Source organism: Salmo trutta, chromosome 12, assembly GCF_901001165.1.
Source record: "Salmo trutta chromosome 12, fSalTru1.1, whole genome shotgun sequence".
In the NCBI taxonomy this organism is placed as follows: domain Eukaryota; kingdom Metazoa; phylum Chordata; class Actinopteri; order Salmoniformes; family Salmonidae; genus Salmo; species Salmo trutta.
The window spans coordinates 24,040,459-24,057,178 of NC_042968.1; the positions used below are offsets into that span (position 1 = coordinate 24,040,459).

At 44.9% G+C, this 16,720-nt stretch overlaps 1 protein-coding gene across 3 annotated transcripts in view; it reads right to left on the reverse strand.

Annotated features, from left to right (window-relative positions):
• The window catches only part of LOC115203217 (probable methyltransferase-like protein 15), a 65,586-nt gene that overhangs the window by 9,460 nt on the left and 39,406 nt on the right, over window positions 1-16,720 (reverse strand). For all 3 annotated transcript variants that reach the window (XM_029767682.1, XM_029767681.1, XM_029767680.1), the window contains exons 3-4: window positions 12,585-12,721; window positions 578-769 (exon numbers count right to left, since the gene is read on the reverse strand). In XM_029767682.1, the coding sequence (XP_029623542.1) occupies window positions 578-769; window positions 12,585-12,721 (329 nt within the window). The remainder of the gene's footprint in view (window positions 1-577; window positions 770-12,584; window positions 12,722-16,720) is intronic.

Consider the following 16,720-nt stretch of genomic DNA (forward strand, 5'->3'; position numbering starts at 1 on the left):
TATACAATAACAATTGCCGTTCCTCTCCACAGAAACATAATACCTGTCAATTTGAAAAGCTCATGTCAAATCACTGTCAAAGTCCTCGGAGGCAAGGATAGATTGATAGACTACAAATTCCAGGCCTTATGAGTACTCAAAGTGCACACACGCACGCACGCACGCACACACGCACGCACACACGCACACACGCACACGCACACACACACACCTATGGGAATAAATTGTTGACCCAAATGACTTTCCTCTCATGCCAGTGACAGAAGCAGGGAAATAAAATTGCCACCACAGATTATAAAATTTCCCAGCATGAAGTAGGAAGGAAACAGCGTATGTGTGTTGAGAAACACATACTATGTTAGAGTAACCTGGGCTGAAGGTAGTTCAATGTAACCTCCAGACACATAGGCCTATATCATTACTAATCACTGATGCTACCCTATAATACATAGTGATGGACATAAAATGACAATAATACTTTGTGCAACTTGTGGCGAAATCCTGCACGGAGCCTTCACCGTGCGCTGCCACTTTAAGAGCGCATCAGCAGTGTAGGGGTGATTATGCGTGGTCCCACCTGTCTGCATCCATCCTCATGTCCAGAGGGCCATCCTTACTGAGGGAGAAGCCTCTCTCGGGACAGTCCATCTGCATGGAGGAGCAGCCAGCATCCAGAAGAACAGCATCCACACTACCTGGCTGCAACCTCAGTCTAGACAGCAGGGCTCCCAGCTCACTGAAACGCCCCAGCAACGGGTGCACCCGGCCACTGGGGGAGGCAGGGAGGGAGGGAGGGGGGGAGAAAACCTTTCATCAGATAATTAAATGTCAGGAAAGAGACATGGAGAAATGGGTACAGATTATGTAAACACATTCAACACAGGTCAGAAATACTGTACAAGAATTTGTACAAAAACTCCTGTTGACACTTCCTGTTTGTTATGAATGCTAATGAGACAAATAAAAAGCACTATAAAAACCTTTAAAGCAAAAGTGGTTGACAGAAAAAGTCACCCTTTCCTTGCTGTTCAACACCCCCGTCTCCTCTGGACCCCATCCCCATGCAAATCCTTCCTGTATAACACACAGCCCTGTACAAGACACAGCCTCCTGCCTCAACACACACACACACACACACACACACACGACACAGCCTCCTGCCTCAACACACACACACACACACACACACACACACACACAGCCCTGTACAAGACACAGTCTCCTGCCTCAACACACAGACAGCCCTGTACAAGACACAGCCTCCTGCCTCAACACACACACACACACAGCCCTGTGCAAGACACAGCCTCCTGCCTCAACACACACACACACACACACACACACACACACACACACACACACACCACACACACACACACACACACACACACACACACACACACACACACACACACACACACACACACACAGCCCTGTGCAAGACACAGCCTCCTGCCTCAACACACACGCACAAACACACACACACACACACACACACACACACACACACACACACACACACACACACACAGCCTCCTGCCTCAACACACACACACACACACAGCCCTGTACAAGACACAGTCTCCTGCCTCAACACACAGACAGCCCTGTACAAGACACAGCCTCCTGCCTCAACACACACACACACACACACACACACACACACACAGCCCTGTGCAAGACACAGCCTCCTGCCTCAACACACACACACACACACATACACAGCCCTGTACAAGACACAGTCTCCTGCCTCAACACACAGACAGCCCTGTACAAGACACAGCCTCCTGCCTCAACACACACACACAGCCCTGTGCAAGACACAGCCTCCTGCCTCAACACGCACACACACACACACACACACACACACACACACACACACACACACACACACACACACACACACACACACACACACCTGTACAAGACACAGCCTCCTGCCTCAACACACACACACACACACACACACAGCCCTGTACAAGACACAGTCTCCTGCCTCAACACACACACAGCCTGTACAAGACACTGCCTCCTGCCTCAACACACACACACAGCCCTGTACAAGACACAATCTCCTGCCTCAACACACACACAGTCCTGTACAAGACACAGTCTCCTGCCTCAACACACACACAGTCCTGTACAAGACACAGTCTCCTGCCTCAACACACACAGTCCTGTACAAGACACAGTCTCCTGCCTCAACACACACACAGTCCTGTACAAGACACAGTCTCCTGCCTCAACACACACACAACCCTGTACAAGACACAGCCTCCTGCCGCACACACAGGTTGTAGGATCTTCCCATCACGGTCTTGCATTTTTCATGTGACCTTTTCAGATAGTCAGCAGAGATGATGGCTGGTGTGAGCTAGAGGGGCAGCCATAAATCAGCCTAAGGGGTCACCCAACACTGGCAGACAGAAAGGGACAGACATAGGCGGGGTCTTAGACACCACACCAACCTGACATATAACGTCTTCCACATCTCAGCACCGCAGACAATTGCGATTCCTCCGCATCTAACCTCCTCTAGTCTCCTCTCAATAGTCTTGTTTAAATGAAATAAAAGACCCCCATTGCTGCAATAAAGATATAATAGCAGTGGCCATCTCGATAAGGTCTCTCCCACTAACGGCTTAGCAAGGGGCGTTACCAAGCAGGCCTTGGGGTCCTTGTGTTTATACACCCACTGACGCTTGAGAGACCAAAGGTTGAGTGGAGCATCTCCCCCGCGCTGTCAGGCCAGGGCTTTTCCTTATCATGCTCTAGAAGTTTTTCATTCTTCGCTGCAGTCATTAATATGCTGTAAAATCTATAGCAAGGCATTCTCCACACCCACGTGCTTCACAGACCCATCCACCCCCTCCCAGTCCCATCTCAACAGAGCAGTGCCCCCAGACAGAGCAACCATGCCTACTGTGTACCAATGCAGTATACAGTAAGACCTTATGTCAATATGCTGAGAATTGATGGCTTCTGCAGCTCATTGGTTTAAGACCGTTTTCATCAATCAGGACTCTTGATGTATTTCACTCCCTTCAGAGACTGAAGACCCCTAAAAAGTTACATTGGGTATAAAATGTAATAAAGTGTAGGAAAACTGAAGGGATATCATATTATCCATACAATGTTTCATGGACATAACATCTAAATTTACAAACCTTTGTTATCCCCTAATTCAATTAAACTTGGTTACCATGGTAAACAACACAGTGTGTGGAGATACATTTCATTTCATCCAGGTAGTTGACTTGTTTAAATGATTCGTAAGGTTTAATCAGATGGTGTCGTGTCAATTCTTCTAGCCTCCTCCACAAATCGTACATTGTCTTCGGCAATAAGGCAGGCGGGCTAGGAGAGGAGGAGGAATAAGTAATGAAGAGACAAAGACCCTAACAAACTGTTCTTATAGTAGTTATGGCTAAAACGTGTTGAACTACAAAAGATTATGATGGAGCTTTCTTAGTAAGGGATTTTAATCTATGGACTTTATTAATTGATAATTGCAAGAGATGAGACACTGGCCAAGTGGGCAATTTCCTTATCATTAGTAACCATTTTCAGTTACTATATTTAAGATCCTGGTACTTTTTTTCTACACACCCTCAGCTATGCCGGTTGAACTCCCCTCCACGCTGAGGAGGCTCCGATGCTCTGTTTCTGTGAGCCACAGCAAAACAGTTACAACGTTTTTTATTGATTAACTTCTTTATGTGGCTTAGACACATGGTTGGATATATAAATGCCTTATGTAAGGTGTTATATTATTAAACATGACCAATTTCGGCAGTGTGTGTGTGTGGGGGGGTCCAAGTATAATTGCTTTAGAGAACTGATCTATACGTAATTGTGCAACCCACAACACTGACATCATTCTTAACTTAGAACTGAATAAAGGTTGTTGTTGTTTTAAATGCCATCTCCCCTGGTCCACCTACAACATGTTAAATGATTGAAGAGAAGGCCACATTGGGGCATATGGTGGATTGAATGACCTTAAGTAATGCTGGAGGATGCCCTGCCCTGCTGAGTGAGGTAAAAGGGCTCCAGGCAGGGCAACCTTGTTTAAAAAATAATGATCAACTGGTTATTGTTACAACCACTCTCCTTCACGTGCATGTGTCAAACTATGGCCAGTAGGGACAGTCTTCCCTCTGGACAAGGTAGACCCCAATGCCCCAGGGTGGTGACTGGGGTTACTGTCCTGCAAAGAGCGCCATTCGTCAGATGAGATGTTAACACTGAGGCTCTGTAGTCACTACAACTTCCATGTCACATATCACATTAAAAGAGGTTTTGGGAACTGCTTCCATTTAAGTGCAACCCGCCTCACCCAATGTGGCGTGGATGTGTTTTTTTTCCTAAAGTATTTATTTCTATTTACTTCTGATCTGGAATCCCTCAACTGAAGCTGGCCAGCTAACTACCTACCAGCTATCAGTCAGCAAACCATTGCTAGCGTCATCAGCTAACCTTTAGCTCGGAAAGCTCTCGCCAGTTCGAACAACGCGACTCAAACCAGAGCATAACGAACCTATTATTATTTTTTCCCCCATATCCCCGGATTCCTACCGCAAACGCTGAACATTTTCATCTGGATCTTCGCAACTAGCTAACCGCAATCCCGGGTGACTACTCCTGGCTAGCGTTTCCATCCCGGAGCAAGCACCAATTAGCATGAAGCTAGCCCAGCCAGGGCTCCTGTCCTACCACCGAAGCCCACTCCTGGGCTACAATATCCGGATCCCTTCTACTGCCGGTACGGGGCACGGAACCCCACCGATCCTCTACGACTGGAATACCGACATAATCTGCCCGAGGATTCCAACAGGCCCCTCAGGCGCGACGTCCGCTGTAGGCCCATTCTGCTAACTGCGGCCTACTAGCTACCTAGAGCTACTTGGAGCCCTACTAATTCCATGACTGGTCTATCGACGTCACCGCAAGAAGAGGCAAAAACAGACTTACCCCCATCGCGACGTCCCCCAAAGGCTAACTTGCTAGCCCCGGTCTGTTAACTGCTAGCTTGCTTGCCCCGGTCTGCTAACTGCTAGCTTGCCTGCCCCGGTCTGCTAACTGCTTGCCCCGGTCTGCCAACTGCTTGCTTGCTAACCCGGTCTGCTAACTGCTAGCTTGCCAGCCCCGGTCTGCTAACTGCTGGCTTGTTTAGCCCCGGTCTACTAACTGTTAGCATCGGCCTGCTAACTGTCTGAATCGTCGTGTCCCCAGTCAGCCCAACCACTCACTTGACGCATATGTTCACTTGGCAACGCATGCCTCTCTCTAATATCAATATGCCTCGTTCATTACTGTCCTGGTTAGTGATTACTGTCTTATTTCACTGTAGAGCCTCTAGCCCTGCTCAATATGCCTTAACCAACCATGTTGTTCCACCTCCTACTTATGCGATGAAATGACCTGGTTTAAACGTCTCTAGAGACTATATCTCTCTCATCATTACTCAATGCCTAGGTTTACCTCCAATGTACTCACATCCTACCTTACCTTTGTCTGTACACTATGCCTTGAATCTATGCTATCGTGCCCAGAAACCTGCTCCTTTTACTCTCTGTTCCGAACGTGCTAGACGGCCAGTTCGTCTAGCCTTTAGCCATACCCTTATCTTACTTCTCCTCTGTTCTTGTGGTGATGTGGAGGTTAATCCAGGTCCTGCAGTGCCTAGCTCCACTCCCACTCCCCAGGTGCTCTCATTTGTTGACTTCTGTAACAATAAAAGCCTTGGTTTCATGCATGTTAACATTAGAAGCCTACTTCCGAAGTTTGTTTTACTCACTATTTTAGCACACTCTGCCAACCCGGATGTCTTAGTCGTGTCTGAATCCTGGCTTAGGAAAACCACCAAAAACCCTGAAATCTCCATCGCTAACTATAACATTTTCTGCCAAGATAGAAATGCCAAAGGGGGCAGTGTTGCAATCTACTGCAGAGATAGCCTGCAGAGTTCTGTATTACTATCCAAGTCTGTACCCAAACAATCAAGCTTCTACTTCTAAAAATTCACCTTTCCAGAAACAAGTCTCTCACTGTTGCCGCTTGCTATAGACCTCCCTCTGCCCCCAGCTGTGCCCTCGATGCCATATGTGAATTGATTGCCCCCATCTATCTTTTGAGCTCGCGCTACTAGGTGATCTAAACTGGGACATGCTTAACACCCCGGCCATCCTACAATCTAAGCTTGATGCCATCAATCTCACACAAATTATCAATGAACCTACCAGGTACAACCCAAATCCGTGAACACGGGCACCCTCATAGATGTCATCCTAACTAACTCGCCCTCCAAATATACCTCTGCTGTTTTCAATCAAGATCTCAGCGATCACTGCCTCATTGCCTGCATCCGTAATGGGTCTGCGACCCAACGACCACCCCTCATCACTGTCAAACGCTCCCTGAAACACTTCTGCGAGCAGGCCTTTCTAATCGACCAGGCTGGGGTATCCTGGAATGACATTGACCTCATCCCGTCAGTAGATGATGCCTGGCTATTCTTTAAAAGTGCCTTCCTCACCATCTTAAATAAGCATGCCCCACTCAAAAAATTTAGAACTAGGAATAGATATAGTCCTTGGTTCACTCCAGACCTGTCTGCCCTTGACCAGCACAAAAACATCCTGTGGCATTCTGCATTAGCATCGAATAGCCCCCGTGATATGCAACTTTTCAGGGAAGTTAGGAACAAATATACACAGGCAGTAAGAAAAGCTAAGGCTAGCTTTTTCAAACAGAAATTTGCATCCTGTACTACTAACTCAAAAAAGTTCTGGGACACTGTAAAGTCCATGGAGAATAAGAGCACCTCCTCCCAGCTGCCCACTGCTCTGAGGCTAAGAAACACTGTTACCACCGATAAATCCACTATAATTGAGAATTTCAATAAGCATCTCTCTACGGCTGGCCATGCTTTCCACCTGGCTACCCCTACCCCAGTCAACTGCCCGGCACCCTCCACAGCAACCCGCCAAAGCCCCCACCATTTCTCCTTCACCCAAATCCAGATAGCTGATGTTCTGAAATAGCTGCAAAATCTGGACCCATACAAATCAGCCGGGCTAGACAATCTGGACCGTCTCTTTCTAAAATGATCTGCCAAAATTGTTGCAACCCCTATTACTAGCCTGTTCAATCTCTCTTTCATATCGTCTGAGATTCCCAAAGATTGGAAAGCCGCCGCAGTCATGCCCCTCTTCAAAGGGAGTGACACTCTAGACCCAAACTGCTACAGACCTATATCTATCCTACCCTGTCTAAGGTCTTCGAAAGCCAAGTTAACAAACAGATTACCGACCATTTCGAATCCCACCGTACCTTCTCCGCTATGCAATCTGGTTTCAGAGCTGGTCCTGGGTGCACCTCAGCCACGCTCAAGGTCCTAAACAACATCATCACCGCCATCGTTAAGAGACATTTTGTGCAGCCGTATTCATCAACCTGGCCAAGGCTTTCGACTCTGTCAATCACCACATTCTTATTGGCAGACTCGACAGCCTGGGTTTCTCAAATGATTGCCTCGCCTGGTTTACCAACTACTTCTCTGATAGAGTTCAGTGTGTCAAATCGGAGGGCCTGTTGTCCGGACCTCTGGCGGTCTCTATGGGTGTGCCACAGGGTTCAATTCTTGGGCCGACTCTCTTTTCTGTATACATCAATGATGTTGCTCTTGCTGCTGGTGATTCTCTGATCCACCTCTACGCAGACGACACCATTCTGTATACTTCTGGCCCCTCTTTGGACACTGTGTTAGCTAACCTCCAGATGAGCTTCAATGCCATACAACTCTCCTTCCGTGGCCTCCAACTGCTCTTAAACGCAAGTAAAACTAAATGCATGCTATTCAATCGATCACTGCCCGCACCTGCTCGCCCGTCCAGCATCACTACTCTGGATGGCTCTGACTTAGAATATGTGGACAACTACAAATACCTAGGTGTCTGGTTAGACTGTAAACTTTCCTTCCAGACTCACATTAAGCATCTCCAATCCAAAATGAAATCTAGAATCGGCTTCCTATATCGCAACAAAGCATCCTTCACTCATGCTGCCAAACATACCCTCCTAAAACTGACCATCCTACCGATCCTCGACTTCGGTGATGTCATCTATAAAATAGCCTCCAACACTCTACTCAACAAACTGGATGCAGTCTATCACAGTGCCATCCGTTTTGTCACCAAAGCCCCATACACTACCCACCATTGCGACCTGTACGCTCTCGTTGGCTGACCCTCGCTTCATACTCGTCGCCAAACCCACTGGCTACAGGTTATCTACAAGTCTCTGCTAGGTAAAGCCCCGCCTTATCTCAGCTCACTGGTCACCATAGCAACACCCACTTGTAGCACGTGCTCCAGCAGGTATATCTCACTGGTCACCCCCAAAGCCAATTCCTCCTTTGGTCATCTTTCCTTCCAGTTCTCTGCTGCCAATGACTGGAACGAACTGCAAAGATCTCTGAAGCTGGAGACTCATATCTCCCTCACTAGCTTTAAGCACCAACTGTCAGAGCAGCTCACAGATCTCTGCACCTGTACATAGCCCATCTGTAAACAGCCCATCTATCAACCTACCTCATCCCCATACTGTATTTATTTATTTATTTATCTTGCTCCTTTGCACCCCAGTATCTCTACTTGCACATTCATCTTCTGCACATCTACCATTCTAGTGTTTAATTGCTATATTGTAATTACTTCGCCACCATGGCCTATTTATTGCCTTAAATTACCTCATTTGCACTCACTGTATATAGACTTTTTGTTTTCTTTTGTTCTACTGTATTTATGCCTGTATGTTCTGTTTATTCCATGTGTAACTCTGTGTTGTTGTATGTGTTGAATTGCTATGCTTTATCTTGGCCAGGTCGCAGTTGCAAATGAGAACTTGTTCTCAACTGGCCTACCTGGTTAAATAAAGGTGAAATAAAGAAATAAAATAAAATAAGTTCCATTAGGGTCTTCAGGAAGTGTGAAGATTGGCCATTAAATGGCGAAACTTCCATCTTTCTTAATCAACACCCTGTTCCAATTTCTGGCAAGGTTCTCCACAAGTGCTCAGCCTGCATCTATTCTCACTACTTAGTTTGCTCCAGAAAATGTCCCCAGTTGTCCACAAATGTTATAAAGAAAGCCCTTCCCCTGTCTGTGTACTGTAGGCCCATCCTGTAAGTAAGTATTGGTGGCAGTATTGGTGCCCTGGAGCAAGACCTTAATAAAGGAACAGAGCTTTGAGCTGCTGCAGTCTTCTTCATATGAACGTCTGTCACCTGTTTATCTGGGTTTGAAGTAGAGCAGATAAGGGTTTGCCTACACATATTCTGTCATTGTAAATAAGAATTTGTTCTTAACTGACTTGCCTAGTTAAATAAAGGTTCAATAATATATTTTTTTAAATAAATAAAATAAAAAAATAAATCCTTTGTTGGTTTGTTTAATCTTTTAAGCGCATCCTCTGACGGATGACACAGATGTACAGTACGGATGTACTGTGTAAAGATCGTGTCCTTTGTTTTCCATTTTCATGACTGTAACCTGAACACATTACACAAAAATGCACTATTTTCAGCAGCACTTGAAAACACACATCTGCAGATGCCATTCCCCTCCCAACGCCCCATCTTGAGGTAAAAGTACCAGGAGTCCTCACTGTTGAGTGCTAAGTGTGTGTGTGTGTGTGTGTGTGTGTGTGTGTGTGTGTGTGTGTGTGTGTGTGTGTGTGTGTGTGTGTGTGTGTGTGTGTGTGTGTGTGTGTGTGTCCAACGTGACGCGCTGCTTCTCCACAAATCAAGTCTGAAATATTCCCCAGTGCTGACCTGCTCAGCTCCTCTACCTGCGTCACTAAGGCCTAAGACAAGATGCTGATTGATTGCTTTCAGCAGGGGAGCAGTGATGAAAATATCTACAGGACATGAAAAAAGAACACACACAAAGTACCACCGGCGAAAGATGCTTGTGTTTGGTTTGGAATGTGAACTTAAGCAACCTCAACTCTAGAAGTTTAAACTAAACTTAAAAATAAACAAATGTAGCATGATGTGTTTAAGATGTAAGCCTAAGACTAAAGAGAGTTAGAGATACATAGATTCTCAGTAGAGTGCCACAACTAATGTTGTTTCCTCTTTCTTCTCCCTGGTAGGCCTGTTCACTATATTTCTTATGGATTGTCGCCCTAGGAGAGTGGAATGGTGTCTATAGTAAACATGATACACCAGGTTACTTGCTAAATGCTAATCACCCCATGCAAATCAATGACATGCAGACACCAGTCACTAGTAATTTACTTTCTCTTTTTCCCCCCAGATGTGGCTTTTGTTAATTTTCTACCTAAAAGTTGCACACACATAAAGCCCCCTGTACGCAAGTAATAGCAATAAGAAAGATATCTCTGGTAATAGACTAGTGCGTAGAATCTCCACAATACTGTCACACTCAGAATAGAGAATTAAGTCTCAACATTAGGGCCTGGACAATAACAGTTTCGCAATACTCAGTGTCGTGGCAAGGAAACAAAACACAAAGCGGATTTACCTTCTTTAGGAAAACAGCCCTAATATTGGAAACAAACAACATGATGTCATTCAGAGTCACATGTATTGATTTTCCAAGCTATAACACACACTATTTCACATACAGCAGGTTTATAAAGGACCAAAGACTTTGATCTGCTTCTCGTTTACATTTTTGGCAAGGAAAAAAATATTGTGATACTGGTATCGTCCCAGGCCTTCTTTCATTTTGATTTTGGCACAAATGAAAATGTGCAACTGATTTGCCCCTTGCTTGATGTTTCAGCATTGTCTCAATGAAGAGTTCCGCACTCAACTAGCCATGTGTGACATGTACGCGCAGTTACCAGCCTGCTAGAGTTAGCAGCAGGCTTCATACCGTAGTAGTACAGATGAAGCCTGAGCTGGAATCTGAAGCTAATTGAAGCTGGTTAGCTTTAGAAAACTCTGAGTAGATCCAGCGTCCTTCGTAGGATACCCCTCAGACCACTGCAACCAATGTGAAAGTTGTCAGGACGTCTACTAGACTAGAAAATCTAACTCTTCCTCTGGGCTCTAATCTAAGCAATTACATAAGTGCAGATTCACATCGCTCTTCAATAGTTTGCATCAAGGCTGTACTTTTTGCAAGGCAAAAGAGAAGTGAAATCAGTGAGGATAGAAATACGAGAGAGAGAGAAGAGAACGCTCTCCAGCCCTGATGTGTGGAGGCATTGCGTGGGCTGCAAGGGTCTTTTATACAGGCTTCCAATAATATTAGCTAATTGCTAGATTTCTCTGGCTTCTCTCAACTCAAATCGTGAGTGGGTGTGGAAGGGTTTATAGCTGGGGTATATTGCTGCTGACAGAATGGCGTACTCTGATTTTCTCTTTTCCGTCTCATCCCCCTCTCATAGGCGCGTTGCTGTAGCAGACATTCCCCCGAGAGAGGTTTCCCCGGAATCTACGTAAAAGGATTCCTACCCACGCCATGGTCTTAGGAACATCTCATTTTCATCCTCCCTCATGCGCTCTCGCACACACTCTCTCCCTCATTATTAAACACAGTGGCCCGGTGTCTCCCTCCTCTCTCTTCGAAGTTTGCTGGGCTCTCCTCTCTCTTTACCTCCCACTCACCACTGACGGAACCTCAGTGGGAGGCAGCATCTCCCTCACACTGGGGCCGTGGGCCCCTGTTCTGACAAATGAGACGCCAGGCCCACCAGCTAAGCGTGGGGGGACTGGGTTTAAGTCTCCCTGACACAATGGATGTGGATGGATTGTGAAACGAGGGGCTTTAGCAGCAGTTACTCAGTGATTCATTTTTTTTCCAGGGTTTGAGGGTTGGCAGGGAGGTGGAGAGGGTTGGGAGGTGGGATGCATGCAATAGGCTGTATTGTGATCTAGCTAACCTTCAATCTAAACTATGATCCATAAATTGTTGACTGTATAACTTTGAGGGAAAATAACCCACATAACAGCATTAACAATGCAAGCACATACCAATCACATTCGGCAGTAGAGATATTGTGAATCAGACTTCATTAGAGTGTCTACCCTGTTTTGTAGTCTGACTTCAAATAAGTGTCTCTATAGCATGTATATATTAATCCTAATGTAAGCAGGTACAGTGCAATTAATTGCATTGTAGGTAGCCTACATTATTTACAATGACTTTTATGTTATTGCATATTAAGATGTGTTAAAGGGATCCTTTGTGATTTTGGCAATGAGGCCCTTTATCTACTTTCCCAGAGTCAGATGAACTCGTGGATACCATTTATATGCCTTTGCGTCTAACGTTAGCACAATTTGTAACTAGCTAGCAACTTCCTTCATACTGCACGAAGAGACATAAAAATGGTATCCATAAGTTCATCTAACTCTGGGGAAGAAGAAAGGGCCTCATTGCCAAAATCCCAAAGGATCCCTTTGATGTTCATTGACATTTCTACATGCAGATTACATTTGCAAACAAATGTATTTTGACTTGCAAATCTGTGAAATATGTGACTTAAGTACAATTTGGACCAATATTATACATACCACTGTAATTATTATAAAAAAAGGCAATCACCTGTGTGCCTTGGCCAGCTGTTGAGCTAAGCTGAATGCTGTGGGGTCTCGGTCTAGGGCCACTACTGTCACCTCAGGAGAGGCCCTCAGGATGGCTTTGGTGTGACCTCCACCTCCAAAGGTCATGTCCAGAACAACCTATGGACACAGACAATAGGTAGTCTGATGTCAAGGACAGTGCTTTCAGAGGCCTTACAATGACAACCCTCTATCAATTAGCCTATACATAGTCCTCATTTCTATGGTGATTGCTCAGAGAATGATTAGTTAGCATACCTCAATTCCTAATGCACTATTACACTATGAAAGACAAAATAATCATGAAATGGCCAATCATATAATTGCAATTATATTGTATATTATTGCCATTGTATTAATTGCTATCATGCACTTAAACATAGTTGTGAACATTTGAAGAACCTTTTAACCAACCGTACTGTTTGAGTCTCTTTTAATTGTCAGAAAACACACAACAGCTATCCAGCTAGACAGTTCTCCATTCGCATCCAAAAGTCAATTTGAGTCATCCTTGCCCCTCTTGAAAGATCTTTCTCAACTCAGACTGCCGTCCAAGCTACACGCCAGCCTCCCACCATTAGCTCTGACAAATTGAAAACCCTAGTCACTGGCGACTCCATTACCCGCAGTATTAGACTTAAAATGAATCATCCAGCGATCATACACTGTTTACCAGGGGGCAGGGCTACCGACGTTAAGGTAATCTGAAGATGGTGCTGGCTAAAGCTAAAACTGGCGAGTGTAGAGAGTATAGGGATATTGTTATCCACGTCGGCACCGACGATGTTAGGATGAAACAGTCACCAAGCGCAACATAGCTTCAGCGTGTAAATCAGCTAGAAAGATGTGTCGGCATCGAGTAATTGTCTCTGGCCCCTTCCCAGTTAGGGGGAGTGATGAGCTCTACGGCAGAGTCTCACAACTCAATCGCTGGTTGAAAACTCTTTTCTGCCCCTCCTAAAAGATAGAATTTGTAGATAATTGGCCCTCTTTCTGGTCCAAGCCTGGCCTGTTAAGGAGTGCCGGACTCCATCCTAGCTGGAGGGGTGCTCTCATCTTATCTACGAACATAGACAGGGCTCTAACTCCCCTAGCTCCACAATGAGATAGGGTGCAGGCCAGGCAGAAGGCTGTTAGCCAGCCTACCGGCTTAGTGGAGTTTGCCACTTGCACAGTCAGTGTAGTCAGCTCAGCTATCCCCATTGAGACTGTGTCTGTGCCTCGACCAAGGTTGGGCAAAACTAAACATGGCAGTGTTCGCCTTAGCAATCTCACTGGAATAAAGACCTCCTCCATTCCTGCCATTATTGAAAGAGATTGTGATACATCTCAAAATAGGGCTCCTTAATGTTAGATCCCTCACTTCCAAGGCAGTTATAGTCAATGAACTAATTACTGATCACTGATCATAATCTTGATGTGATTGGCCTGACTGAAACATGGCTTAAGCCTGATGAATTTACTGTGTTAAATGAGGCCTCACCTCCTGGTTACACTAGTGACCACATCCCCGCGCATCCCTCAAAGGCAGAGGTGTTGCTAACATTTACGATACCAAATTTCAATTTACAAAAAAAAAACGTTTTCATCTTTTGAGCTTATAGTCATGAAATCTATGCAGCCTACTCAAACACTTTTTATAGCTACTGTTTACAGGCCTCCTGGGCCATATACAGCGTTTCTCACAGAGTTCCCTGAATTCCTAAAGGACCTTGTAGTCATGGCAGATGATATTCAAATTTTTGGTGACTTTAATATTCACATGGACCCACTTCAAAAGGCTTTCAGAGCCATCATCGACTCAGTGGGTTTTGTCCAACATGTCTCCGGACCTACTCTGCCACAGTCATACTCTGGACCTAGTTTTGTCCCGTGGAATAAATGTTGTGGATTTTAATGTTATCCCTCATAATCCTGGACTATCGGACCACCATTTTATTACATTTGCAACCGCAAAAAATAACCAACCAAGGATCATCAAAAGTCATGCTATAAATTCTCAGACAACCCAAAGAGTCCTAGATGCTCTTCCAGACTCCCTCCACCTACCCAAGGATGTCAGAGTACAAAAATCAGTTAACCACCTAACTGAGGAACTCAATTTAACCTTGCGCAATACCCTAGATGCAGTCGCACCCCTAAAAACAAAAAACATTTGTCATAAGAAACTAGCTCCCTGGTATACAGAAAATGACCCGAGCTCTAAAGCAAGCTTCCAGAAAATTGGAACAGAAATGGCGCTACACCAAACTGGAAGTCTTCCGACTAACTTGGAAAGACAGGGCTCTTCGATACTGCACGGTACTGACTGCTGCTCGATCATCCTATTTTTCCAACTTAATTGAGGAAAATGAGAACAATCCAATATGTATTTTTGATAGTGTCGCAAAGCTAACTAAAAAGCAGCATTCCCCAAGAGAGGATGGCTTTCACTTAAGCAGTGATAAATTCATGAACTTCTTTGAGGAAAATATAATGATCATTAGAAAGCAAATTTCGGACTCTTTAAATCGGCGTATTCCTCCAAAGCTCAGTTGTCCTGAGTCTGCACAACTCTGCCAGGACCTAGGATCAAGGGAGACACTCACGTTTTTTAGTGCTATATCTCTTGACACATTAATGGAAATAATCATGGCCTCTAAACCTTCAAGCTGCATATTGGACCCTATTCCAACTAAACTACTGAAAGAGCTGCTTACTGTGCTTGGCCCTCCTATTATGAACATAATAAATTACTCTCTAGCCACCGGATGTGTACCAAACTAACTAAAAGTGACAGTAATAAAGCCTCTCTTGAAAAAGCCAAACCTTGACCCAGAAAATATAAAAAACTATTGGCCTATATCGAATCTCCCATTCCTCTCAACAATTTTAGAAAAAGCTGTTACGCAGCAACTCACTGCCTTCCTGAAGACAAACAATGTATACAAAACGTTTCAGTCTGGTTTAAGACCCCATCATAGCACTGAGACTGCACTTGTGAAGGTGGTAAATTACCTTTTAATGGCGTCAGACCGAGGCTCTGCATCTGTCCTTGTGCTCCTAGACGTTAGTGCTGCTTTTGATACCATCTTCCACCACATTCTTTTGGAGAGATTGGAAACCAAAATTGGTCTACACGGACAAGTTCTGGCCTGGTTTAGATCTTATCTGTCGGAAAGATATCAGTTTGTCTCTGTGGATGGTTTGTCCTCTGACAACTGTAAATTTCGGTGTTCCTCAAGGCTCCGTTTTAGGACCACTATTGTTTTCACTATATATTTTACCTCTTGGTGATGTCATTCGGAAACATAATGTTAACTTTCACTGCTATGCGGATGACACACAGCTGTACATTTCGATGAAACATGGTGAAGCCCCAAAATTGCCCTCCCTGAAAGCCGGTGTTTCAGACATAAGGAAGTGGATGGCGGCAAATGTTCTACTTTTAAACTCGGACAAAACAGAGATGCTTGTTCTAGATCCCAAGAAACAAAGAGATCTTCTGTTGAATCTGACAATTAATCTTGATGGTTGTACAGTCGTCTCAAATAAACCTCGGTGTTACTCTGGACCCTGATCTCTCTTTTGACGAACATATCAAGACTGTTTCAAGGACAGTTTTTTTCCATCTACGTAACATTGCAAAAATCAGAAACTTTCTGTCCAAAAATGATGCAGAAAAATGAATCCATTCTTTTGTCACTTCTAGGTTAGACTACTGCAATGCTCTACTTTCCGGCTAAAGCACTAAATAAACTTCAGTTAGTGCTAAACACGGCTGCTAGAATCTTGACAAGAACCAAAAAATGTATCAGATTACTCCAGTGCTAGCCTCTCTACACTGGCTTCCGGTTAAGGCAAGGGCTGATTTCAAGGTTTTACTGCTAACCTACAAAGCATTACATGGGCTTGCTCCTACCTATCTTTCCGATTTGGTCCTGCCGTACATACCTACACGTACGCTACGGTCACAAGACACAGGCCTCCTTACTGTCCCTAGAATTTCTAAGCAAACAGCTGGAGGCAGGGCTTTCTCCTACAGAGCTCCATTTTTATGGAATGGTCTGCCTATCCATGTGAGAGACGCAGACACGGTCTCAACATTTAAGCCTTTATTGAAGACTCATCTCTTCAGTA